Source organism: Paramacrobiotus metropolitanus, unplaced genomic scaffold (genome assembly GCF_019649055.1).
Source record: "Paramacrobiotus metropolitanus isolate TYO unplaced genomic scaffold, Prichtersi_v1.0 Parri_scaffold0000002, whole genome shotgun sequence".
Lineage (NCBI taxonomy): Eukaryota > Metazoa > Tardigrada > Eutardigrada > Parachela > Macrobiotidae > Paramacrobiotus > Paramacrobiotus metropolitanus.
The window spans coordinates 1,782,394-1,807,040 of NW_026570222.1; the positions used below are offsets into that span (position 1 = coordinate 1,782,394).

Consider the following 24,647-nt stretch of genomic DNA (forward strand, 5'->3'; position numbering starts at 1 on the left):
GGACAAGCTAAAAAGAAATTTTTATTTTTAAAGAATAATTAATAATACAGAAACTAATTGTTACGATAATGCATATAATAATAATGTATTCCGTACCAGAAACTTTGCTCATGCCCTAAAAACGTAATACCGAAGTTTTTGTAGTGGTGTCTCATGTTAATTTTTATCTCGTGTTTTCTTTAATATAGATATGACAGTACTTATTATTTCAAATTTTAGCATTAATATATTTAAATAAACGAACGTCCTGTAGCACATCCTGTAGTACATCGTGATGTACATCCTGCAGTACAGCCTGAAGTACATCGTGGTGTACAACCTGATGTAAAACCTGTAGTACACCCTGATGTACAGTCTGCAGTGCTCCCTGTTGGGAAAGGCTACGAGAAATAGCTTTGAATTTCTGTATTTTGCCACTATTTGCATATGTAAACTAGTTTTTTGTGACAAAATACTTGTTTTTATTGTGAACAATAAAATTGTTTGTTGTTTTTCACATTAATGTGCAATTTTAAAAACGGTGGAGTGAATTTTGTGACCCAGTAAAAGTTATGATAACTTGTCATTTACAAGGAAAGAACGACGACAACAAGACTACCAGTCAATAACAACATGAACAGAAGTAGTGAAATTCAGCGATACCGTTATCGACAGAAAAAAACATGAAAATTAATCTTTCTTGTAAGAAAAACGAAAACTCTGACGCTGGGATTTAAAAAGGTTTAATATAGCATGTACGGTTACTTTTTAAATGCTATGGCTTTCAAAGCCATAGCATTTAAAAGCCAATGATTTGAATCGGAGAAAATTTCTCTTAAGTTCTGTGTGCAATTAGGATTCGTTGGCTAAGGAACTGCTCATTGGCTGTGGGTGGGGTTCGTTATAGCGTTAGGTCTACGAGGAGCAATTTTCCCGTTAGCCGCGCGTATTTTACGCGAAATACGCAAAATACATCCCATTGATAGGCAGTCGCACAGTGCGCTAAAATCTTAAGAAGATTTAATAATGCAGCCGGTGTAGATCAGTGGTAAGACGGACGGCTACAGACGCAGCTGGCACGGGTTCGAGTCCCGTCATCGGCAGATTTTTATTTCTTCAGTATCTTCAGTAAATTCAGAAATTCATATTTAAATTTCATTTATAGAATCAGCAGTGTTCTCCTGTCGCAGGCGTCCGCCCTTCTAAGATGGTAGCAGATCCGTTGGTTCACCCCTCCGGGTGTATTTAAAGTACAGCAATAGGCTTGGCTCCACACGCACCGTGTAAGAAAACGGATAGCAGTAGCACCGTGTAAGAAAACGGACAATACGTGGACAGCCTGCAGTACAACAGCAATGTTATCGGGAGAGAAGGGGGCGCTTGTACGAAGGAGTACGTATCACGCACTGTTGCACTGTTGTTATCAGACTACGCTCAAGGGGCTTCGCTGTCTTGCAGCGGGGATGATAGGCAGTCGCACAGTGCGCTAAAATCTTAAGAAGATTTAATAATGCAGCCGGTGTAGATCAGTGGTAAGACGGACGGCTACAGACGCAGCTGGCACGGGTTCGAGTCCCGTCATCGGCAGATTTTTATTTCTTCAGTATCTTCAGTAAATTCAGAAATTCATATTTAAATTTCATTTATAGAATCAGCAGTGTTCTCCTGTCGCAGGCGTCCGCCCTTCTAAGACCATTGATGATAGGCAGTCGCACAGTGCGCTAAAATCTTAAGAAGATTTAATAATGCAGCCGGTGTAGATCAGTGGTAAGACGGACGGCTACAGACGCAGCTGGCACGGGTTCGAGTCCCGTCATCGGCAGATTTTTATTTCTTCAGTATCTTCAGTAAATTCAGAAATTCATATTTAAATTTCATTTATAGAATCAGCAGTGTTCTCCTGTCGCAGGCGTCCGCCCTTCTAAGACCATTCTTGAAATAGGAATTCCTCTTTTCGGGTGGCAGCTGCCTTTAAAAATGTACACAGCGTTATAAACTATGTAACATGCGCAATATTATTACTAACGTACGCATACCGGCATACGTATACTTGTATACAACATTCACGTTTTTTTCAGGTTCCATGAAAATACATCAGAAACGACATTCCCCGAAAACCACCTTATTTTCCCAGTTAGCAGTCATAGAAACGAAATTCACCACATCTGAACAGACAACAAAAAAAGGCGGCGTAATTCAATAAAAAACACAAAAAGATGCCTTAGATGGCATCACTTTCTCCTAAACAATGATGGCGCAAAGTTACTCAACATTCCACGTTTATCCTTTTCTTCCTGTGCGTGAGATAAAGCGGCCGCCGCCTTGCTCTGCTCCTCCTGAAATGAACAGAATGACTTTCTTGAGTTTCGAAAAGCACGGCAAATAACCGTACCATCAGTATTTTCTGTCGCGTTCGGAAAGCCGAGAGAATATCGTCCTCATCTCGATAATTGTCAAGAACTTCTCTGACATCATCAACCTCACTGGCAGCAATCGCTAAAGCGAACAACAAGTTAACTGCAATCTTCCCATCACTTACGACAAAAGAAAAAAAACAGACGCAAAATATCGCACTTTTTAAGAATGTTGCCAGCTCCAAGAGTGTGCGGTCATCATCGTTGCCAGTCCACTTTGGAAGTAAGACAGCATTGCGAGTATGTGGAGTAACAACAGCGGGATCACAGTCCACAACGATCACTTTGGATAGATCTCGATTTAGATAGGACAAATCTTTAATATGCTTCCCGTTGATATAGCGTGTCGAATCACGGAATAATTTATACAAAATACATCCATTCGGATCAAGGCTGAACAAGATAGGATAAGCTGTCTGAAAAGCAAAAAACTGTCAGTCCATCCATGACCATTGAGCCGCAATATCAACAGTATTAAAATACGTGACACGAAAGATTACGTTTCTTAGGTAATAATCAAAGCAACGATTAATGATCATCTTACTTATTGGTTATTGCAAAGTAGGCAGGCAACCCATTAAGGGCTAGGATCGCCATCTAGCGTGAGAATTTAAACCTGGCTAACTTAACGAATTATTATCAAATTCAGGATTAAAGGTTCTATTTACTGTTCAGGTAAAACCAATCTACGAAATCCTTATAAACTTCTTGCCGTACAAGAAAGTGAAAAGAGTTACGTCTATAGTGACAGCCAGGCAGGAGATTGCTAGGCGTGAAATTTTGATTATTATTATACATAAACATCCGTGCTTACGAAAGCTTGTTCACTGGTGTACACAACAATTTCAAAATAAGGGCCGGCAAGTTGCTCCAGGAAATATTCCACACCGGGTCGCTTCTTAAATCTCCATCCGGTTGCGTACTAAACATAAGTAATAATAAAGTTTCACTAAATGAGAAAGTATTAGAAAAACGGCGGTTTAATTTTTTTTATAACCGAAATTAAGAAGAACTGCACAATTGAAGTCATAATTAAGCAGCCGTGTGGTTTATTCAACAAGAATATGGGTAAAACGAACAGATGCCCCGGTATCTGTTGCAATCCTCCGCCAGCAAATAAGTACTTGCAAATCTTCCACTTTTTATTGCACAAGCGGTTACAATCAACACTTTACCGTCCAATCAGGATGCACAAGAACTCCTGTCATTTCCAGAACTAGCGTATACGGAGGCTGGTGATATGGTTCTTTGAAAGGGTCTGGCAATAGTTTCTCTCTTGATGGTTCTTTAATCATCTAAAATTAGGAACAATGTAGTATCAAAACAACCCCATATGCGAAAATAGTACGCACGTAATAATCTTTCGACACTTCTTAATAGTAATACGTAATGAAAACAAAAACGGTAAACAGCCTAACGGACACAAGAATAACATTTACTGATTTTAATGTCTAAATTTTAATGATCCAGTAGAGTGACCGCGCTTCCTTTTTGTTACAGTATCTGGTGGCTAGGTTACTGTCTAAAAATACTGTTTTCAAGATTTTACAAGAAAAATTAATTAATAAACAACTTGAAAACAATAAACACTTACTGAGATACATCGAACAAAATTAGTTCAGAAATTTTAACGAACCTGAATAAAAAGTAACCAAATAATGAAAATAAAGGAAGAACTGGAACTAACTACTCAGCGATAAATAATGCCGATATCTGACGCAATAACCGAGTTTAACTACTGTAGTGGCTCGCACATCTTGAACCACAGAGTTGTTGTACGGGAAAAACGTGCATCCCATATACACACTCTAACAGGGCCACACGCACGATTCGCAGTTGTTTGCATTGTTAATTTCTGATGTTTCACAACATCTGGTCTGGAGAACCTTCTTGAATATTAAAAAAATTAGAGCTCTAACAATTATTAACTATATTTATGCTCAAAAGCAGCCATTAACTTGAATCTTTGCTGTCAGCTGGAATTCAAACACTGGTTTGTTGTGGTTTTTGGGGTGCCCCTGCAGGGTGAGGGGTACGTTCAGCGTCAGCATGCTACAGCTACAGAACAATTCGAGCTTTCAGATACAAATCGTTTTTTTCTAAGGTGAATTACAATTTTAATGAAAATGCTTGATTAATTGGACAGATTCAGAAGGAGTGTTCATGTTGAAGTCAAATCAAGCATTATTTCGTAGCCGTGCATTTTGCCCGGTTAGAGTGTGTATATTGGATGCACTTTTTTCCCGTACACTAACTCTGTGGTTCAAGATGTGCGAGCCACTACAGTAATTATTTGTCAGAATTCCTGACGGCTGACAAATGCTATTTATAATCCGATACATCATAAAAAGAAGCGAATGCTAGGATATCATTAAAGAATAGAGCAGGTGTTAGGTAATTTGAATTGTCGGACTCCGAGCTAAACCTCAACAGAGCTGAAAATTGATCCATCCATGTTTACATATTAATAAGCATGTTATCACATTACAGTACTCACCTTTTCAAAAAACACCATCTCCTTCCATGATCGCAAAAGATATTGTTTCCACACTGGCACTACAAGAAAAAACTTAAGAATGATAAAAGAAAAACCGAAGACACATGCACACTTACTGGTACTGAATTCATCAATAACCTGAAAAGGACGAAATTTAATTATCAATTTAAAAAAATAAGAATGCGATCGAGTCGAGCGAGCGACAATTTAAAAGCAATTACAAAATCGGCGGTTACCTACAGTGTATGTTATTCTCATGAATTACTTGCATCTACAGTTCAAGTAGTAATGCACAGTAACGATAAATATTGGCACATAATTAAAAAAAACACTAATGCAGGTTTGAGTTACTTAACATACCAAATTCCCGTCCTCATCTTTTTGTGGTTGCCCTAAAAGACAACAGTGTTTAGCATAGAAAACTAAAAATGCGCAAATTCCACTGAACTAGAGCAAGTATATGCCTACCCCACTCTAAAATGGCAAAACCGGCTGCTCCGACAAATGTGCATCCCATGGCTATCAGAGACCACTTCATCGCTCGCCGAGCGAAGGCATCTTTACGCCGCTTTTCTTCCTCTTCCGCTGAGGATGACTGCGACGGATTCGGCAGATCCTTGCTAGCAGAATCATTTGTCTGCGACTGCACGGTCTTATTTAAAATTTGGTCCGCAAGTTTTTTCGTATCTGATTCTTGCGCCAAGGATGTTGACCATGTTTTCAAGCTGGCAATTTGAGCACCTGATATCCAAGGAGAAAACTGATGTCGTCCGGAGCTACAATAATGTTTTCGGTTTTCCGAACCGGAATGCCAGTCATAAAGCGGGCCAGAAAAACAAGATATATGGCGTGATGTGCTCGGAATAGTATTCCAGTTTCGTGATTGATCACAACTCGCTAGGATATTCGCTTTCTGTCGGATTACATTCGCGAGTTTCTTCGTCAGTACTGTTTTACCAGCAAGCGCCATATCTATCACATCAGGACACCACGATGCGAATTATTCATAACAGATAATAAATTTCCCGATGTATCGCGCGTACCGCTCGTGCGCGCATGTAAATTGCTCACTGCAAACAGATTTTCTTAGAAATTTTGAACTAAACCGAATAAAAATTGGTAACCCGAGGTCCAGAATAAGTACTACTCGTACGAATGTTTCCATATCACTCCAAATTGTTGTAAGTAATTCAAGTACCTGCCGTACCGAGGCTGCCTGCGCACACGTCGACGACTTGCTATGCTCGCAGTGGTAAAATTTGAAAACCGTGTGAAAATCCGGCTCAAACATAAGACCGGTTGCATTAAAAATTCAGAAATTTTATTACATAGGTGCATACCTTTAAATGTAGCAAAAAATGTGAAAAACTCAGAAGATATCATATGATATCGTCTACACTTCTGTGGTCCTTACAGTTCACGCTGGTTGTTCAACGGACCGGTACTACATGTAGTAGGTTTACAAAATCAGCTTTTACTTGCATTATGACATTGTTTATACAGAAAACCCATGGTAAAACTAAATCCTCCGAACAAAGCTTTTGATTAATAATATCTGATTGCCAAAACCAAGGGACAAAGACGCGCATGTACAACTTCTACAAATGGAAACTCAAAGGAGGCGCTGTATTGCAGAACAAAGCATCAGCAGATACAACAAATCCATTTTGTCAGAACTGAGCTACCGCTTTCAGTCTGCGATCAGTGAAAAACTGGTGCTGATGAGGGACTGATGAAGTACCTTGAGATACCTCCCGTTTGAAAAAATTCATGATGGACGGCGTTGAACTGTTGACCACTTCGACTACCTCTTCCCATGTCACACTTGCCGCTTTCTCAAGAGCAGTTTCCGTGGTTGACCAGCTGAACCGGATCAACTGCGGATATCCAAAAACATGGTCTCTGAACTGATCAAGGAATCGTTTTGTTTCTGGATCCGATGGGTATCCGCTTCCATAGTTTAAATCCGCCAAAAACTTCTCGCCCTCGCGAAATTTCCATTCACGGAGGGCTTTATCACGACACACTTTGGCAACAATACTAGCCGCACTGACCACTGGGAACAACGAGTCGGCTTTCTTAGAAACCACAATATCCGGTATATGCGGGAAACGATCCCGTAGTTTGGCCTGATATTTACTGGGGTCACCGACGGTGTCCAGGTACACTCCTGCCACTCTGATCTCCAAGTCCAAAACGGACTGGATAAGAAACATTGCCGAATCATGAGAAATGGCATTTAAGTTGTACTTTGCTCGGCTCAGCATGCACCTGGAAATACGTTGAAAATGCTACGACTGACAACGAGTAGCACAGCAAATGACAGACTGCCGGTACTTTGAGATGACCGCAGGCGAAAGGATTTGGGCCATCCAGCCGAAATTGTCGGCGCCGGCGTGTAAATTTGCAAAGCACTGATTGCGCTGCTCTTCTGTTAGAGTTTTTGAATCAGCAACCTTTACGGATGACAGAAGACCTTCGCTTTTTTTCGCCACGTAACAGGCTCCATACACCATCGGCCCCAGAACAGGACCCCGTCCTGTAAGATACGTAAAAAAACCTTGAAAGCTACGTTTAAAAAAAACTTGTTAAGCAAAGAAAAAACAATAACGAGCATAATCGGCGGCTATACGTAAAGATTTTTAACACGTAATTTCACTCCGCTAAATCATAGATGACGAAAACTCAAAGCAACACGTTCTGCAACATTTACCGCTATCGTTATTATAAGGTAAGTTCTTTTTAAAATGTACAGTAATTCCTATCGTTAATCAGCGCTACGTGCATATATTCACCCAGATTCTATCAATTATCATGCAAAAATAAGGCAATACCTAATTACAATGGAATACAAATATACAATCAATACATCAAATTATCGAAGGCAAAAGCCGCAAACTACTGTAAAACGCAAACAATGCAACAGACCTGCTTCATCGATCCCGATTATAACATCCTCTTTCCCGATTGAAGCTGGAAGGACTGATTTTAAGACAAAATTTTTTGTATTATCTTGATGAAAATCTTCCAGTTCCATTGCTGACTGCATATTCCAAAATTTGTGGCTTAAACTCCTTAAAGAACACTGTAAAGTCCGTCGAGTACAATCACAGTACTTAACTACTGTATTTACAAAGCAAACAGGCGAAAACGCCAAAAATCGCAGAACGTTTACTATCGCAGTACAAAACAATCTGCAGTTTGGCTTGTGGAAGAGTTGTAGAGGAGAAGTCCAAATCGACTCACCCCTGCAATCTGCGAGCCTGGCAGCCTGCGAGGATACGACAGGGCGGACTGCTGTAAGACAGTGCAAGTATAAAGTACTACAGTAATTGCTTCAGTACAATTCTCAAACTGCTTCATTTGAAGCGATCTCCAAAGATGAGCCTTGTCCAGCCTAAAACAATACTTTTGATAATTTATTGTAAGTTTTTACGAGCACAAATATGATACAATAATAATAATTTACAGTTTGGCAAAATAATAAATTGCATTTGCAATTTTGCATGAACTAGAAACAGCATCCGTACCGCTTCTTATATGGCTCCATACTACTTGCGTTGTTACCTTCCTCGTCAGCGCCCTCTACTTTTACGAAAAAATGTCGGCCAAAATTTTTTAGAAATCTAATGCAAAGTAATGCAAAGTAGTTTTGCAGCTTTGCATTTTAGTATTCCTGTGGATCGTCAAATTCCGCTTTTGATTATCAGACTATCTCCGCATTACCTGCTTTTTTGGTTTATACGTTTTGTTAACACACAGTTTTGCAATTCTATTAGTCCAGAATCGACCATTAACCACGGGATAATTGTTTGCAGTTTGCACAATAAAAAGAACCCATAAACGGTATGTTCGCTATGTTGTTAGCTTGTTTGTTTTTCGTTAAATTTTCGTTTTTTGATGATTTGCTGCATCATTTGCAGTAAAAATTGAAATAGTTAAAGTTAAATTAATTATTATTAGTGAATAATTTTTTCCTGTTTATCTGCAAGCGTTTCGATTTTAGTTTCTGATCAATTTACACAAATAGAATGATGGAATAACCAAATTGTTGCACTTTGTCAGTTTACGGCTACTTATACTTACTGGGTTACAACGAAACAATTAACAAGCAATCACTTTAGATTCACCTAAATAACTTATTAGTAATCGCGTGCGTTTTTTACAGTTGTCCAGTTGCAGCCCATTGAACTTCATTGCCATAATGGCTACGTCAGCGGTCTCGCAGCCAGTCCGCTCGGATTATGAGAAGCGCGTATCGTATTATTATGATGCAGATGTCGGAAATTTTTATTATGGTCAGGGCCATCCCATGAAGCCCCATCGCATCCGAATGGCGCACAATCTCATTCTCAACTATGGACTATACCGGAAAATGGAAGTGTACCGTCCCCACAAAGCGACCTGCGAGGAAATGTCCAAATTCCACACCGATGATTACATACGCTTTCTCAAATCCGTCAGGCCTGATAATTTGGCGCAGTACAATCGCTACATGCAGCAGTTCAATGTGGGAGAAGATTGCCCAGTGTTCGATGGACTGTATGAGTTTTGTCAGCTTTCTGCTGGTGGATCCTTGGCTGGTGCCATCAAGCTGAATAAACGCCAGACCGACATTGCCGTCAACTGGGCAGGAGGTTTGCACCACGCTAAAAAGGCCGAAGCGTCGGGCTTTTGCTACGTAAACGTAAGTTCTTTGCTGAAATTATGGTGTTATAAAATCGTAGCATTTTTTTCAATTAGCATACGGTACCTAATAGGGAGCATACACATTGCACAATTTTTGCCTGATAAAATTAATATTAGACAGATTAAGTGTCATACACTTACATAAAAGGCTGCGCTGCACAGACGTGATCTACAATAACTGAATTCCAGATCCGTAGGCATATTGGAAACACTTAACAAATCTTTTAATTGCAGGATATTGTTTTGGCCATTTTGGAACTGCTGAAATACCATCAGCGTGTGTTGTATGTGGACATTGACGTGCACCATGGCGATGGCGTGGAAGAAGCTTTCTTCACCACAGATCGCGTTCTAACGGTATCATATCACAAGTATGGCGAATACTTCCCCGGAACTGGCGATTTGAACGACATCGGAGCTGGAAAAGGGAAGCACTATGCCGTGAATTTCCCCCTCCGGGATGGCATCGATGACACCAGTTATGAGGAGATTTTCGCACCCGTTATGACGAAAGTTATGGAGTTCTACGACCCGGGAGCTGTTGTGCTCCAGTGTGGAGCTGATTCTCTCACGGGAGATCGATTGGGTTGCTTTAATCTGACTGTCAAAGGTACGGTCCTGTTATCACTATAAATACGGATCGCTTCCATTGGGCTTCCAGATAACCTTTCGCTGTTTTGCTTACTTTGGGTGTAATTCCCTGGTTTTTTCCTAGGACATGCGAAGTGCGTGGAATTCATGAAACGCTTTAACAAGCCGTTGTTATTATTGGGTGGAGGAGGCTACACAATCAAAAACGTAGCTCGCTGTTGGACGTATGAAACGGCCGTAGCGCTCGGAGTTGATGTTGCTAATGAATTACCGTACAATGATTACTTCGAATACTTTGCTCCTGACTTTAAACTCCATATTGCACCATCTAATATGTCAAATTTAAACTCGAGCGAGTACCTGCAAAATGTTAAAGAGCGCTTGTTTGAAAACCTGCGCCATATGCCGTTCGCACCGTCTGTGCAACAGCATGAAGTCCCCAAGGACTCTATGGATCTCGATGACCTTGAACGAATGGCCGTAGAGAATTCCAACCCGGACGAGCGTGTACCTGAGGCCGTGAAGGATAAGATCCGTGAGCGGAGCACTGATGATTTGGATACGGCGGAAGGAGGAGAGGCGTCGAATGATCGCAATGCGGATAGCAATGGAGAAATTATACATCCAAGCGGAGCCAGGAAACGTCTCTTGCCGCAGGGTTTCGGCGAGCGTGATGACGATGGACCATCCAGCAGGACACCAACCGCGGTAAGTGCTGCAGTACAACCGGAGCAAGCATCTGCTGAGCCTATGGATCTGGGTGCCGGGAATGAGCTGATCAAGGCTGACGACCGAGAGGCACAAAAAGAAAATCCCACTGTCTAATTTTATTGTTTTTTATGGAAGTGCTGTTCCGATATTTTAACTTTATTGTCATGATGGTCACTTTTGCATGTTGGACACTTTGTTATGAGCTTGTGCTATCGGTATTTTTTGTTGAGTCATGGTATTACTTATTGGCATGCGTGTTCTCATGGTTATAACTCGCCGCTGCTTTTTTAAATTTAATTTTGAACTATTTGTGACGGTACCTATTTTTTCCTCAACTGTACTGCACCTTTTTATGACAGCGACATTCGCATCTGTATGAAATTATCACAAGCTTATTGTCTTTTTGCACTTTAAGGTTGTATTGTGTCAGCCATCAGAGTGATCAGACTTACAACCATCACCGAAGGTCCGAAACCATACGGAGTAGTAGTTGTTGTAATAAATTCAGTAAAAACTTGGCGCGGTTGCAGGTTGGATTTCATTTGTAACAGCAGTCTCTGGGATACTGTAGGCCTTGAGCACTTCAGTAGGAACTTTCATTAAAAATTAGAATATGCCGGAAACCGGGAAGACTTCTATCTATGAAGAAAAGCAATTTCAAAAATATTTTACACAAATGCCACGTACAATGCCGAACGCACTCTATTATAAACTTCAACAGAAGTACGTAAGTACTAAGTACATATCGGTGCTTCGCTTCGGTCGATTAAGTACGTATTAAAATTTTACAATATTATGGCAAATTTTTCATGATCATCAACGTAACTTTCGGCTCGGTGGTCTGGGCCTGCCACAAAATACGGATCCATCGTCCCACATGTTATTTTTTTTATGAAAAGTTAATGAGCTAATTTTCATTTAGTACGTTTATCAACACTCTTACGGTATCTCCTTATGGATCATCATAAAAATAAAAGTTCCAGCGAACCGATGAGCGCCTGGAAATGGCCTGAAGTCGATTCCTACCTCTCTGATCGCGTAAAAGCTTTGAATTCCCACTCTTTGTCAATGCTTCGAAGTCATGTTTCTGTTAGTAGTACCGTGAGCGATTACAGTCACGGATCCTTAAGTGCTCTACCAGAAGGTAAAGATTAAAGAATCATGAATTTACCAGTGTGAATTGGCTGATAGCCGATTCTAAACAAGAAGCCGAATTTTTTGATTCTTTACTCGTACGTGTAGTTGTGTTTGTATTTTACAGGTGCATTGGAATGCCTTAGCCGTGTTGATTTTCCAGAAATTAATCCTGAGCACAAAACCGGCCCTAAATATTATTACGAAGCCTTCGATTTAATGGCTCCTTTTATTTCCTTAGTATATCGTACTATCAGGGATAATTGTAATGGTTGCCGTGATGAGGAAGCATGCTGGACACAATATAGTAGGAAACTGGAATGGACCGGAGATGCGGCGGTGTGTTTTCGCGGGCAGTCGCATTATGTGGCTTATAGACAGATCACCCAAATGATCGCATTTTTTTCATAATGTGGTATGTTTTTTATACGCAGTTTTTGGTGCAGTGCCTTAAAATGTGCCTGGAGCGAAACTGTACGGAGATTACTCTGCTAGCGTTGCAGCTAGCCAGTGTCCGAATGGAGAGATCTTTAGGAGATGTGAGTGAGTGTTCAAGCGTCGTTGAAACACGCCGTTTCTTACTAATGTTGGAATACGAGTAGTTCTGCAAGTTGTCTGCTTCTATGGATTTATAATGTTTTTCGGTTTGCCGGAAATCAATAACTAGGGCCTGTGGCACATGGAATTATACCTGTAATTCTGCCATTATAGAATTACTTGTATAATGATATATTATAATACTCGAAACTTTTTTATTACGGCAGATATTAATTAGTGTGAAGTACCGGTGTCCTCCGTTGTTAAAAGATATTTTGGCGCATCCCGCTCTGGCTGCTGCAATTGGGACTGACATTGTGCGTACAGTATATCTATTCAGACTATACTTACTGTTACTTACATACTTGCAATACTTACGTCTTTAGTTTTCAATTTATGCGAGATGGTACAGCTTACCATGAATTTGGTTTGCAAAGGTGAGTGTTTTTTGCGCTTGCAGATTGAAATCTTGACCGTTCTCATTGGACCTCCTACGTCGCTCAATTTGAGAAACCTTGCGTGGCATGGATTTCTTTCCCCCAACGAGGTTGCTCTAGAGTGGGTGTAGGAATGTTGTGGTTCTGAATGCATACTGGGGGACTTGTTTCCTTCTTAAAATGTTGGTCAGTAATTAAAAGACTTGTGTGGTTTGACTCTGCCTGGTCGAGTACTTATGGTTTGTATACTGTATAGTGTTACCTTCCTTTTGTAGTTTGTACTTATGTTTTTATTGATGTTACACTTTTTAGATTCCCAGTATTTCTGACCTGGCTTCTCATTGTGATCGGTGAACGATTAGACAAGAAGCATTTGACCGTACGGAGAAGGAATACCAAAGTGTGTCCACTTTTGCTTCCGAAAAATTTATCATTGCCTTTTTTGGACGGAGGTAAGTATAGTCTAACTCTAACAAGAGGCTATTTATTGCGAAAAAAGTGCGTTGTCCCTGTACATATTATGGTAATGGAGATTTGACTTTTTGCATACTTCCTTTGGCGGGAATTCAGGCGGAAATGCAGCACTGTATACTAACGCGGAACAGCTATTTCGGGCATCAGTTCTGATCCCAGAGAACAGACGGATGCTCTTTGAGCTAATCACCATACTGTTTCGCAAAAACCAGTGCGTTTTAAAGGTCGTTTGTGACTTTGTATGCCGAACGTTTTTGCCTTAATGCATATGTTGGTGACCTTTTAGAACATGGTTGGCGGTTAACTTGTTGCTGCCGCAAATCGAAGCTGTCTTGCGGTTGCTGTTTTCCTTATCAAATGAAGAACCAAAGCGAATTTTAACGGCTGAAGTATGCTCCCATGAAAATGCACCATCTTTCAGCAGATTTTATGTTACTGAATTCTGATTACAGGATGACCAGTTTTTTCTGACCCTTGATACGGTGGGTCCTTCCTACCGGTGTAATTTGCGTATCTTTTGACAAAGAGTTTTGGCTTACAGATACTTGGGCGAGACGCCCAGCTTACGGAAAATAAGCTTCGGAATTTTCTTGGAGATGAACTATTGGTATGAGAATGGTTTTGCTCACTACGGCTTACACATATATATTTAATACGGTACTAGTGTGATGACAAGCCGTAGACTTTCTTTGGGGTGACCTTATTAGGAGTTGAAATTACTTACATGTTGTAGCTTTTTATGGCTTGTTGTGACTTTCATGGGCATCGATCAAGTCATGCTGGTAGATTTTGGTTTGTAGAGCTTTTTACTGGATCTTTATATTTATCCCCAAGGACCACGTTACCGTCACACGCTTAGCCACGGGGAGTACGATCAGGCCAGCATAACTGAAATAGACGGAAATGCGTTACTAGCGGTGACAACCTGTATTATATTACAAGCTGAATCTGATCCACTTACACCGGTTCGTACATCAGATAGTTCCAGTTTCTTCTTCCACAGCTCACTTTTGATTTTTGCAGACTTCGGTCACTTTAAATCAGTGGATAAATTCGTACACGGTGCGGTTTCATCCTGTCGGGATAATGAAACTGTACATAACCAGCTTTGTTGGGGAACTAGAAAAGCTTAATTTGTGCTCACTGCTGAAAGATTATCGTCAGTAAGAATGCTTCTCGAAGTTTAGCGCTTTTCGGTTTTGAGTAATTTTCGATTTTATTTTTAGAAACTCGTCTGTAGACGGTATCTTCCGTAGCGCTTTTGCTATGTCGGCTCCGTTTGATCAGTCTTGCGCGATTTTCCGTGTGATTGCCGGAATCATCGATTATGCAGACTGGCACCATGTGTTCACGGCAATGGCTGGTTTTCCTTTCCAAACAGTTTTTCGCCCAGTCTCGGAAGCTGCATTTATTAAACTGTGTACACTTATTTGGACTCGTATGGTTGGTGTTGTCAGCAACATCCGTAATTATATGGAAAGTACCTCACAAAAATTCGCTTGCAATGGCGAACTGCCGAAGCAGAATGTTCTCCCGTATCTACGGTTCCTTGATGTGTAAGCCATATATTTGCGATTTGACGATCGGTGCAGAGCGGCAAAAAGTGCAGTGACGTAAGAATTTTTATTTCAGTTTCGAACCACTGTTGGAGAAGATCTTCAGCACTGGATTGCTTCTGTTTGCTGTAGTGACAATTTTGCAAGACGGAAGCCGGACGGCCGATAATGCACCGCAGAGTCGTAGTAAACTAAGTAAAGACTGTAAAAGTTTGAAGAAAGTACTGCAGGCTTGGGAAAATATTGATTCTTTGTCGAAAACAAGTGTCAATGATTATTTTCCAATTGCACACTGGCTTAATTCGCTCGATTCTCATTTGAAATGTTGTTTCAAGTTCAACTTTTGAACTGATGTGATGGAGGTGACTGTGATATTTGTTTTTGGTAGTTTTCGTCGTCTGAAAACGTGTTTCTCTGGAAGTTTCGAAATCGAATATAATTTTAATTCCTAAACAAAAATTCTGAGAATAAGCCATTCCCGATCAGATTTAACCACGCCTAACCCTCGCTGCAAAACTATACGGGTAAACAATGAGATAAAATACACTTAAAACACCCAAAACAACGAAGTCCGAAGCATTGTAACTAACTCAGCAGCATTTATACACACGCTGCGGCGAACGAAAAACTCATAAAAAATATTAACAGCCAAAAATCATAAGGGAATTTAGCCAGAATAGTCCTGGTACTCAAAGAGATCTCGATCATAAATATCAGCCTTCACAATGCGTCCAGCAAAATATCGCCCATTAAGTCCGGCCTTTGCTTTGTCAGCACCTTAAGAAAAAAAACACCATTCGTAAGTGATTAAGAATTTTTACCATCAGCAACCATGCTATGGCAATGGAACTCACCATGTGGTCCCTCGAATTCCACAAAAATCTTCACATTAGTTGGCGCATCTGGGCTTTCATTTTCTCGCTCCTGATAAATAACAACATGTTTGACTGCGCCATACTGCGAGCATTCCTCCTCGATCTCCGCTTTCAAAGCACCATCCACTTCGTCGGGAGTTACCATGTTCCGCAATACGATCACACTCGTCTGAAAAATAAACCGAAACCTACAGTAGGAGAATGGATTTACAGAGATTAAGAAACCAGTGCACTCACATCCTTCGGTCGCACAAGCTTTTGCATGATAAGATGGCGTGCACTGCTGCCTTTAATCACCATATTTTCCTGATGGTGCAAAGTCTGAGGTATGTCATCTTCATTGGAAGCAGTTTCCTTTTTAGTTTCCGCTTGCTGTTTATCACCATTAATTCCATTCTCCTCTTTTCGAGCTCCAAGTTTCTGTGGAATCACTACACCAATCGGTGGTGGAACAGCTGCTGTGAATCCCGGCGGCGCAATCACGACACTTGGAGGAGGCGGAGGCGATGGACGTCGTACACTGGACGAAGATGGGGACTAAAAAAGATAAAAAGGAATTTCCAAACGATCAAAAACGGGTTTTTCGTTTTGGATACAACGACAAATTACATACTGCGACAGCCTCCAATGCTTGGAGTTTAGCCGTAACAGCGGCAGCAGCCACGGCGGACGCGGCGGGGAGTCCACCCGGAACCAGCACCATGGACTGGATAGTTGTATTCGGTGGCATAATACACTGCAACAAAGTAAAAAAACATTCCCAACGCCAAATAGGAAAGTATCAGTGCTTATTTTCTCACCTTGCCCACTCTCATGTGCATGCCACCTAAATCAAACATATTCATTGAAGCGATGGCGTCTTGCGCGCTCTGCGTGTTTTCGTATTCTATGTATCCATACCCTCTGCCATGTAATGTCGGGTTATCGAAATGTTCATGGAATGAAAAGTAAAGACAGGACTTACTTATGCCGACTAGTTGGCGATATTCTGGCCAATGTCACGCTAACTATTTTCCCAAAGGCTTCGAACACACTGTAAAGAGCAAATAAAATTATTGGACAACAAACATTGATATAAGACAATTTTAATTACAAGCTGTATGATTTAAAAGCTAATTATTTATGGACGTACCTTTTGAGATCGTCTTCGGCTATATCCGCGTGGATACTTGCTAAATAAATTCGATTACCCAGCGCCGCTTCCGCGAGAATTTCTTCCACAAGCGGTTGGGCTTGAGGCATATTGCTCGGTCGCCCAACCTGGTTATAAAACGAGGTACAATGTAAAAATTTACTCATAAAAATTATCTTAACCATTACAAACACAGCAACTTGCAAACTAGGAATGACGCTTATTAAATCAAAATTCAAATCCCGCAGTTAAAACTCGCTTTTATGAATTTATTGTAAAAGCCACCCCACTTCTGACGTACACTGAAAAACAACAATACTTTAGTCAAATTAAAAATGCACCTTAATATTCCGACCTCCGATGATTGCACCTCCCATCTGCTCCAATGCAATCTGCGCTGCTTCAGGAATTTCGTATTCAACAAAAGCGAATCCTTTATGTTTATTCAGAATAGGATCGTATGACATGTTCACACTTCTAATTGGACCAAATGGATGAAACGCGGTTTTTATGGTCTCTTCTTTCAGTTCAAAACTGATACTTCCAACATACACCCTGCAAAACCAGCGTATATTTTCGGAAAAAGATTTAAAAAGCTGGAATAGTTCACCTACCGACACATTAACATAAGCGCTTGTTGTCGCTGAAGATGCTTCTGTTGTTGTTGTTGATGGGCCAAGGTTTGTTTCATAAGCACATACTTAATACTTTGCTCCGTGGCATACTTTTTCGCCTTATTAATCTTTTCCTTTTGGTCCTCACTAAGTGCTATCAGATTCTGAGATAAGAGCAATGGGAGATCGTTCTTGGCACCAGGACCGACAAGAATTCTTCCCGTTTGCTCGGCTTGGCCGTTCTATGAAAAAGTACGCGTTAAGCTTAACTACCTCGTTCAAGATTGTTCATGCATACAGTAATATACAGGGAAGTGTTATAAAAAGCAGGGAAAAAACTCTAAATATGAAATGCCAACCTGTAATCCTGATTCCAGATCCTCCATGGCGACGAAGGCTTCCCTTTCCAATAAAAGAACCAAAAAACCGAATTTCCCAATATTAATCAAAAAGCAGCGATATAACGAAGATTTAAGGCTCCATTTTTGACAGTGCCGTATTAGAAGAATTCCATATGTGCGAGGTTCGCACTTCCAAGGGCTAAGCCCGACGAGATTGTTTTCAAACCACTCTCCACAGTTAAGCAATACTAACGACTTCAGTCAAGCAATTAACCTTCCCAATGCCTACAAATAAAACAGGACAAGGCCTAAAATGAGCAAAACGCACAAACTCCTGCCATCTTTGATCTTACAATCAATTTTCTAGGACTGATCAGTGATCACTGACGCTCCAAGAAAAATCGAAAGATACGCTAGTGTACAGCATACGGTACCGTATAGACTATAGAGTCTATAGACCGAAACCGGTACGGCGTAGAGTCGGCCGGCTTCACGGCTTCGGTTTTTGTAAGATCGGTCTTTGAGCGGTCTGGCACGAGACTGTATGACGGGACCGTGTGGGAAAAAGTTATCTTCAAAGTTTTCGTTGTTTGTTCAGATTTAGAAAACATGTAACCAATAACTATTATTAGTAGTTATTAGTACTCAAAGTATATATGTGTACAGCTCTCAAACGTATCATTTTTAATTCAATAACTGCTTTTCGTATTGTACGGGTGCACAAATATTATAATTCTACTTCACAAAGCATGATGCACAATCGTACAGTACGTAAGTAAACCCGTTACCCAACCACCCCATCTCAATCAAACATTCACAGCCAAAACGGCAGAAGAGAAGCAGAAAATTAAATTATAACACAGTTAAATAACGCCGGCTTCGGTTATCCAATTAAGCATTAAGCTTGTGATCACCCGTCTTGTCGCGCATCACCACCGAACCATCTTCCTGCCCAAAATAAACCGAATGTGCGATTCCAACAAAAACTCCCGTCGCAATAACACCTAGAAGACAATGACGTGATGTGTATTGTTAAATTAAATACAGCTGCCCATTTTAGCCGGAGCCCATTAACCTGGAATGGCTTTGATGCCCTCGTCCACAGCCTTCCAGTCAAGACTGGAATCAGTGGGAAAAATCCAATCCAAAATCAGATTACCGGCATCGGTGATTACCGGTCCCTACAGACAGACGGTAAACATCTATACTATCATACTACGGTAAACATCAAATCCTAGAATTTTACGTACGCATTTCTTTGAAGCCTGACGAAGGACGGTCTTTGCGTTATCACCTCCAAATTTCTTTAAGATGGCCGACTTGACTTCCTCCGCGTTGTGACGAAAATCACAGTCCACAACTTTTTCACTGTTGACCACGATTTCGACGGGAATTCCTTTTGACCACTTTTCTCCAAGACGCTGGGATTTCTTGCTGAAAATTGCAACATAAAATGATGAAGTAAGTAAACCGGTACGCGATAAAAGTCTTCGTACGAATTATCAGCCAGGATAATCAGCTGCTTTGCGTGAAGCGCCACAGTCTTCTCCAACAGGAAGCATCCACCACCGCCCTTAATTAAATTCAGATGTTCATCCACTTCATCCGCTCCGTCAATGGCCAGATCAATCTAGGAAGCGTACATGATAGTATGATGATACCGAAATAATAATCACATGAAGCGTAAAACAAAAACCATGTCTGCATTTTCGTACCGATGGAGAATCTTTGACGCTGGCAATTTGGTCTTTCAGGCCGGCGGCCACCGCAGCTTCGTATGCTTGGAAGGATGTTGGCACAACTTTTATATTATGGCTTTTCAAGTAATCGCCCAGTCCTTAAAAGGCAAATATTAAGAATAAAAGTAATACAAAAACGATTCAAATTAAATGAATAATGCGGCATATCATTTTCTAAGCGCACCGATTTCCTTGTCTTTCATAGCCAGTTCAATGGTGGTACCACTGCCAAGCCCGAATATTTTAATATCCGTCTGCAGCATGGAGAAGTCAAGTTATCAACATTACCACTGCAACTCCGGTTTTTTAACTGCATTTTTTGTCCTACAACAAAAATCTAAAAGACTTACGCGAGGACGAATGATTTTGTCCATAACATATTTGGCAACCACACGTTTTGTGGCATTGGCTGCTTCGCTTAAAGACATTTTCTTGTTGAAGACGGTCTCAGAGCTCAAAATATCTCTCGCTTATTATAACTTAATGACTGGGTCTCGAAAAGATGCAAAAGAAACTATCAAAAAGTAACAATAAAGGAGGAAATCAACCGTAGGCTAAACGTAAACGCGAATCCAGGAAATATACGGTACCGTCTGGGTACGGTGGCTCTGGTAGGCTCAACAGCTGATAGAAATTCGCGATGACGTCACGGAAACAACATCACGAATACGCTCAACACAGTGAAAGCCGGAGTTTTGCTTGATTGTGTTCTGTATGTACAGTACTTTTTTTACTACAGTAATCGTAAATTTTTTATCGTTAGTAATGAAAATTTGGATACTACTCTCTTTTCTTACGACCATTTCTTATTTCTATCTCGTGATGATTGTAACTTTTCTACTCTAGCGTTTCGGAGTTATTCAACTCATTTAGCCACAACGACATGGAAAACCAGCATTTAGAATGCCCAGTTTGTTTTCGGGACAATTTCAACAGCAGCGATGCACTAAGTAACCATGTACAAACCCATTTCTCTGACAACGAAACGCTTGCTGCATCCAGCTCCGCGAGGGAAAGGAACCCAGGAAACCAAGACAGAGGTTTGTTTACCATTTCGGACTGTGGCTACACCATGCCTGTTTTCCGGAATTTGATGTCATTCATATCAGTGTCGTGTCTTTTCAGCACCTACCATCGAAGAACAGCTCCGAGAACGTCGAAATCGTATCTCGGCGTTACGTCAGCCAGCGGCTCAAAGTACAAGCGTCAAACAAAAATCACAAAATTCAGACCAAGTTCTTCTCGACATCGATGAGTTTCGTATGGAGAACGATCGACAAATAGCATTGCGTTTAGCTCGGGAAGAAGAGGATTTGGCATTTGCTAAGTCGCTGCAAGAGCAAGACAGCGTTATCATTATTTCCGACGAGGAAGATGCGACTACCAGTGTCAATCATCACGAAGACAATTTCGCAGCGAGCACGTCCGCAGACTCCTTCGCTTCCAATTCCGCAATGCAGATGGATGTCTTCCAGGGTAAAAACGCCGACAGTGGATACACATGTACCTGGGGACTGATTTCCCGCATCTCCCAGATTCTGCGTGAAGATGATCGCACTGAAACATTTCTGCTAGCTGATGAATTTGCACATTTTGCCAGTGATCCAGAAGATTACGGATGGAGTTGTGGATACCGTAACGCACAGATGCTGATCTCGGCCATGCTGTCCATTCCGCGTTGCAAGGAACAATGGCGCGCCCGACTGGGCAGCTGCTTTGTGCCGTCGATTCTGTACCTGCAGCAGTTAATGCAGCAGGCATGGAATGCCGGTTGGGATCCGCAAGGCAACACGGAGCATCGCGGTGAAATTATTGGATCGAAAAACTGGCTCGGCCCGATTGATCTCTACAGTATGCTGATGAATTTGGGCATTGAGTGCCAGATTACGTTTTTTGTCCACGCAACGAGCAGGGAGGGCCCGCATCCGGAATTGTTCCGCTGGTGTCAGGAGCATTTTGCTAACCGGTCAAATCGCAATGTCTTGCCGATTTATCTGCAGCACGCGGGCCACAGCCGGACGATTGCTGGTATCGAAGTGATGAAAAATGGTGGCCAGAACTTCATTATCTTTGATCCCAGTACGAAAAAGGAAAAAGCCCGCAATACTACAATAGGCAAAGGGAAGTGGTTAGGATATCATTTCCGACGATCGTTGAGCACTGTGAATAAAGCGCGTTACGAAGTTTTGCACCTTACGGGAAACATCCTCACCCCGGCGGAAATTGAACGTTGTAAACAAAGTTCCCGGTCTGGAGTTCGTGGTGTTAGGAAGGTGTCTTGAGAGAAAGCACTAACCTTTATTCTGTTATTCTGTTATTATTCTATTTTTTACAAAGGTGATTTTTCGTATTGACTGTTTAAACAGGCTGTGATCGAGTTCTCGCCGATAAGATTTGTGCGATCGTTCTCGCAATGGGTGTCTTCGTCAATTGTGATAACGATTTATTAAAGAGCTAAAGCATTGCACCGTTAACATGCAAGTTTTGAACAAACTGGGATGTTTATGTTAATACGTAGTATGTAACATTATGCGAAATGCTGACGGGTACATCCGTGCATTAGTAATGAATAATTAAAACGCGTTCCGACGTTTGCACTTCTTCAATGATCAGTTTATCTTCGCGCTTTCGATGCGTAAACAACACGTTCACAATAATTTCATCCAAAAATAGTCATAGACTCGAATTCACCAAAATAAAATTCATAACACACCGTGACACCGATGCACTACAGTAGTTAATTTTCGCACGATTATGTACAGGTCAGCAGTAGTCCACACGCAAACAAAAGCCAATTATGCGCCATACGCAAATCGATAAATACCGGATACTCACGACTGTAATAGAGACATTTTCCAAAGGTTAGTCAGGCGAAACTAAAAGAAATCTATCAAATAAACCTCTTTCGACTACTAATATAGTCACTGGTGCTGCTTATCCAACAAAATATCCCGCCGCATACCATCCGTGATTCTTCCTAGAAGCACTGTGTGTCATTCATCGGAACTGATAAACTTCGTAGTTACAAGCCGAAATATGCTTGAGGCTTAACGATTGATAAAGCTCGGAGGAACGATGATAGTACAGTCCCTCGATTGTGCCTAGGCTTTTTTGCAGGCAGATATAATAAAAACCAGCGAAGCTGGCTCCATTAATGTCTCGGATGTTGTGGTCAGGTATGAGGAAGTGTTCTTTCCAACGCATGTACACGAAATCGTTCTCTTTCAACACATCGTAGCTGAAGGTATCACTGTTGAAGGTTTTGTTGAACGGCTGGAAAGAACTGAATTTCATCTGAAAAAAAAGATTATAGTGACTAGGGGACTAGAATACAATACTCTCCCAACCAGATGAAACTGCGAGAACCGCACTACATGTATAACATTCCATAACTACTGATTATTGCACTAATTCAGCGTAAAACACTGCAAAATTTTGTCATTGAAAACTCCATCACTGAATTCCGCGTCCGACAGTCTGCACGACTGCACGATATGATAAATATTTCAATATGCCGTTTGTCTACAATAACAAACCTTTAGGTTTTCAGATTTAAAAACAAATTAAGGCAAATTCCGACTCCTTAGTGCCTCTTCTAAAAAACCTCGTCTCTTCAATGCTTTAAAACTTTTAAAAACATTTTATCGTTAATGCATACAATAGCAGCAATACACTGTGATTAAACACCATTTCAAATCTAACTGATTAGCACAAATACGACAATCGATGCAACGGATTCTATATCGGCCACACTGTACAGCCCTCAAACAGTACAGTTAACACTAACGACGACTTACCCAGTGCTTTCTGTCCATCTCCTCGTCCGCATCCCATTTTCTTGTAAGAAACGGATAGCGTTCACTGATAATTTCTCCATCAAAATACGTAGTCAGGACAGGATATTCGTCCGTCAGTCCCTTAATCTTCAGAAATCCACACAAGAACGAGCTGGCTAGATCGACATTGTGCAGAACAACTTCGACATCATAGCAATTTCCTCGGGACTTTTGGAATCCCTGAAATCGCGATCCGCTGTACAAAATGCTGTTCGGAAGACCAGGAAGCTTTTTCCTGCAGGCAGGCACGGCAGGGAGCTTTTGAGCAATGCCAGGAACGTAATGAAGATCGGAGAAGAGAGATAGGCCAATAAACTGTATCACAGGTTCCTCCTTGGGTTGTTCCTTAGGCCGTTCCTTGGGCAGCTCCTGGACTTGCTCCTTGGGCTCTTCTTCCTCCATATTGATTCATACGCTAATTTTTATAAACGCCTTTTCACTGGCCAGTGGTTATCAAACTGAACGAATTCGAAACTTGTTTGACTTACGCTTTGCTCACTTCGCTGGCAAGTGTCTCGAAGTCAGATGGTGTTATTAAAGTGGTCCGGTGGAAACTGCGATTATATGGCTTTTCTCTTGCAGGATCGAACAAATACACAAAACAGGATCATATAAAATGTTAGTAGACTGGATGCAGATCTGCCTTTACGCCATTAAAACTAATCCAGATCACTGATTTAACGTTTTGTCACAATCGTCAGAACCGTCAGATTCTCTGTGTGGTTTTGTTCAGTTGTAAATGTTGTAAATAACAAATTTGTGGTTTCCATAATAAGCATCCAAACTTCCGCTTGTGCAGTTGATTATGGAATCGTGACGTGAGTTCCATCGCGGATGCACGTTCCACAAGTAGGAAATGCACAGGGCACGTCACAAACGCACATAGCCTTGAGACTCAGCTATCGAGTTACCAGGGCGGGAGACCTGCGACTGTGACCCAGTCCCGTGTGACCCAAGTGTAAGTAAATAACGACATTAATTTTTGTTTGGTTGACGATCAACATTCGCCAAAAATTTCTTGTTTTTTGCAACAGACAACAAGGATGCCTGTTGCAATTACTAAATCAATCAAATCATTCTTAGTACCTTAT

General features: G+C 41.1%; 8 protein-coding genes across 14 annotated transcripts; 3 read left to right on the forward strand and 5 right to left on the reverse strand.

Moving 5' to 3' along the window:
* Positions 1-1,980: 1,980 nt before the first annotated feature.
* Positions 1,981-6,039, reverse strand: LOC129584631 (mitochondrial import inner membrane translocase subunit TIM50-A-like). The gene is made up of 9 exons (XM_055476876.1): positions 5,359-6,039; positions 5,251-5,282; positions 5,007-5,028; positions 4,891-4,949; positions 3,569-3,688; positions 3,208-3,315; positions 2,554-2,809; positions 2,372-2,475; positions 1,981-2,315 (listed from the first exon to the last, which is right to left on the reverse strand). Exons 1-9 carry the CDS (start codon positions 5,858-5,860, stop codon positions 2,211-2,213), a joined length of 1,308 nt encoding a protein of 435 aa, XP_055332851.1. The 5' UTR covers positions 5,861-6,039; the 3' UTR covers positions 1,981-2,210.
* A 316-nt stretch (positions 6,040-6,355) lies between these two features.
* Positions 6,356-8,397, reverse strand: LOC129584917 (ribonuclease H2 subunit A-like). Of its 2 annotated transcripts, XM_055477350.1 has the most exons (4): positions 8,137-8,397; positions 7,819-7,975; positions 7,228-7,429; positions 6,356-7,161 (listed from the first exon to the last, which is right to left on the reverse strand). In XM_055477350.1, the coding sequence occupies exons 1-4, from the start codon at positions 8,251-8,253 to the stop codon at positions 6,561-6,563; spliced, it is 1,077 nt and encodes a 358-aa protein (XP_055333325.1). In that variant the 5' UTR covers positions 8,254-8,397; the 3' UTR covers positions 6,356-6,560. The 2 variants fall into 2 exon arrangements, with proteins under 2 accessions (XP_055333325.1, XP_055333333.1); XM_055477358.1 differs by having other exon boundaries at positions 7,819-8,397.
* Positions 8,398-8,503: 106 nt separating this feature from the next.
* On the forward strand, positions 8,504-11,400 carry LOC129584910 (probable histone deacetylase 1-B). Its single transcript, XM_055477336.1, has 4 exons — positions 8,504-8,736; positions 9,059-9,577; positions 9,814-10,189; positions 10,295-11,400. The coding sequence occupies exons 2-4, from the start codon at positions 9,095-9,097 to the stop codon at positions 10,993-10,995; spliced, it is 1,560 nt and encodes a 519-aa protein (XP_055333311.1). The 5' UTR covers positions 8,504-8,736; positions 9,059-9,094; the 3' UTR covers positions 10,996-11,400.
* A 347-nt stretch (positions 11,401-11,747) lies between these two features.
* Positions 11,748-15,490, forward strand: LOC129583759 (endoplasmic reticulum membrane-associated RNA degradation protein-like). Of its 6 annotated transcripts, none has more exons than XM_055475737.1 (15): positions 11,780-11,919; positions 11,979-12,025; positions 12,143-12,354; positions 12,450-12,554; positions 12,780-12,869; positions 13,013-13,110; positions 13,302-13,441; positions 13,560-13,674; positions 13,750-13,852; positions 13,916-13,945; positions 14,005-14,070; positions 14,264-14,428; positions 14,487-14,626; positions 14,690-15,019; positions 15,096-15,490. In XM_055475737.1, exons 3-15 carry the CDS (start codon positions 12,235-12,237, stop codon positions 15,364-15,366), a joined length of 1,773 nt encoding a protein of 590 aa, XP_055331712.1. In that variant the 5' UTR covers positions 11,780-11,919; positions 11,979-12,025; positions 12,143-12,234; the 3' UTR covers positions 15,367-15,490. The 6 variants fall into 6 exon arrangements, with proteins under 6 accessions (XP_055331686.1, XP_055331694.1, XP_055331703.1 ...); XM_055475746.1 differs by having other exon boundaries at positions 11,796-11,919; positions 11,976-12,025; XM_055475711.1 differs by having other exon boundaries at positions 11,748-12,025.
* Positions 15,441-18,386, reverse strand: LOC129583794 (poly(U)-binding-splicing factor PUF60-like). The gene is made up of 10 exons (XM_055475765.1): positions 18,000-18,386; positions 17,641-17,882; positions 17,368-17,581; positions 17,027-17,154; positions 16,859-16,927; positions 16,695-16,797; positions 16,508-16,630; positions 16,132-16,431; positions 15,874-16,063; positions 15,441-15,796 (listed from the first exon to the last, which is right to left on the reverse strand). Exons 1-10 carry the CDS (start codon positions 18,024-18,026, stop codon positions 15,687-15,689), a joined length of 1,506 nt encoding a protein of 501 aa, XP_055331740.1. The 5' UTR covers positions 18,027-18,386; the 3' UTR covers positions 15,441-15,686.
* Positions 18,387-18,666: 280 nt separating this feature from the next.
* On the reverse strand, positions 18,667-20,326 carry LOC129587590 (ribose-5-phosphate isomerase-like). The gene is made up of 7 exons (XM_055481401.1): positions 20,071-20,326; positions 19,905-19,974; positions 19,697-19,818; positions 19,478-19,611; positions 19,232-19,415; positions 19,057-19,162; positions 18,667-18,985 (listed from the first exon to the last, which is right to left on the reverse strand). The coding sequence occupies exons 1-7, from the start codon at positions 20,146-20,148 to the stop codon at positions 18,873-18,875; spliced, it is 807 nt and encodes a 268-aa protein (XP_055337376.1). The 5' UTR covers positions 20,149-20,326; the 3' UTR covers positions 18,667-18,872.
* A 124-nt stretch (positions 20,327-20,450) lies between these two features.
* On the forward strand, positions 20,451-22,185 carry LOC129583262 (zinc finger-containing ubiquitin peptidase 1-like). The gene is made up of 2 exons (XM_055474997.1): positions 20,451-20,760; positions 20,846-22,185. Exons 1-2 carry the CDS (start codon positions 20,604-20,606, stop codon positions 22,000-22,002), a joined length of 1,314 nt encoding a protein of 437 aa, XP_055330972.1. The 5' UTR covers positions 20,451-20,603; the 3' UTR covers positions 22,003-22,185.
* A 133-nt stretch (positions 22,186-22,318) lies between these two features.
* LOC129583265 (glucose-induced degradation protein 4 homolog) lies at positions 22,319-24,627 on the reverse strand. The gene is made up of 3 exons (XM_055475011.1): positions 24,045-24,627; positions 23,518-23,971; positions 22,319-23,014 (listed from the first exon to the last, which is right to left on the reverse strand). The coding sequence occupies exons 2-3, from the start codon at positions 23,956-23,958 to the stop codon at positions 22,718-22,720; spliced, it is 738 nt and encodes a 245-aa protein (XP_055330986.1). The 5' UTR covers positions 23,959-23,971; positions 24,045-24,627; the 3' UTR covers positions 22,319-22,717.
* Between the last annotated feature and the right edge of the window lie 20 nt (positions 24,628-24,647).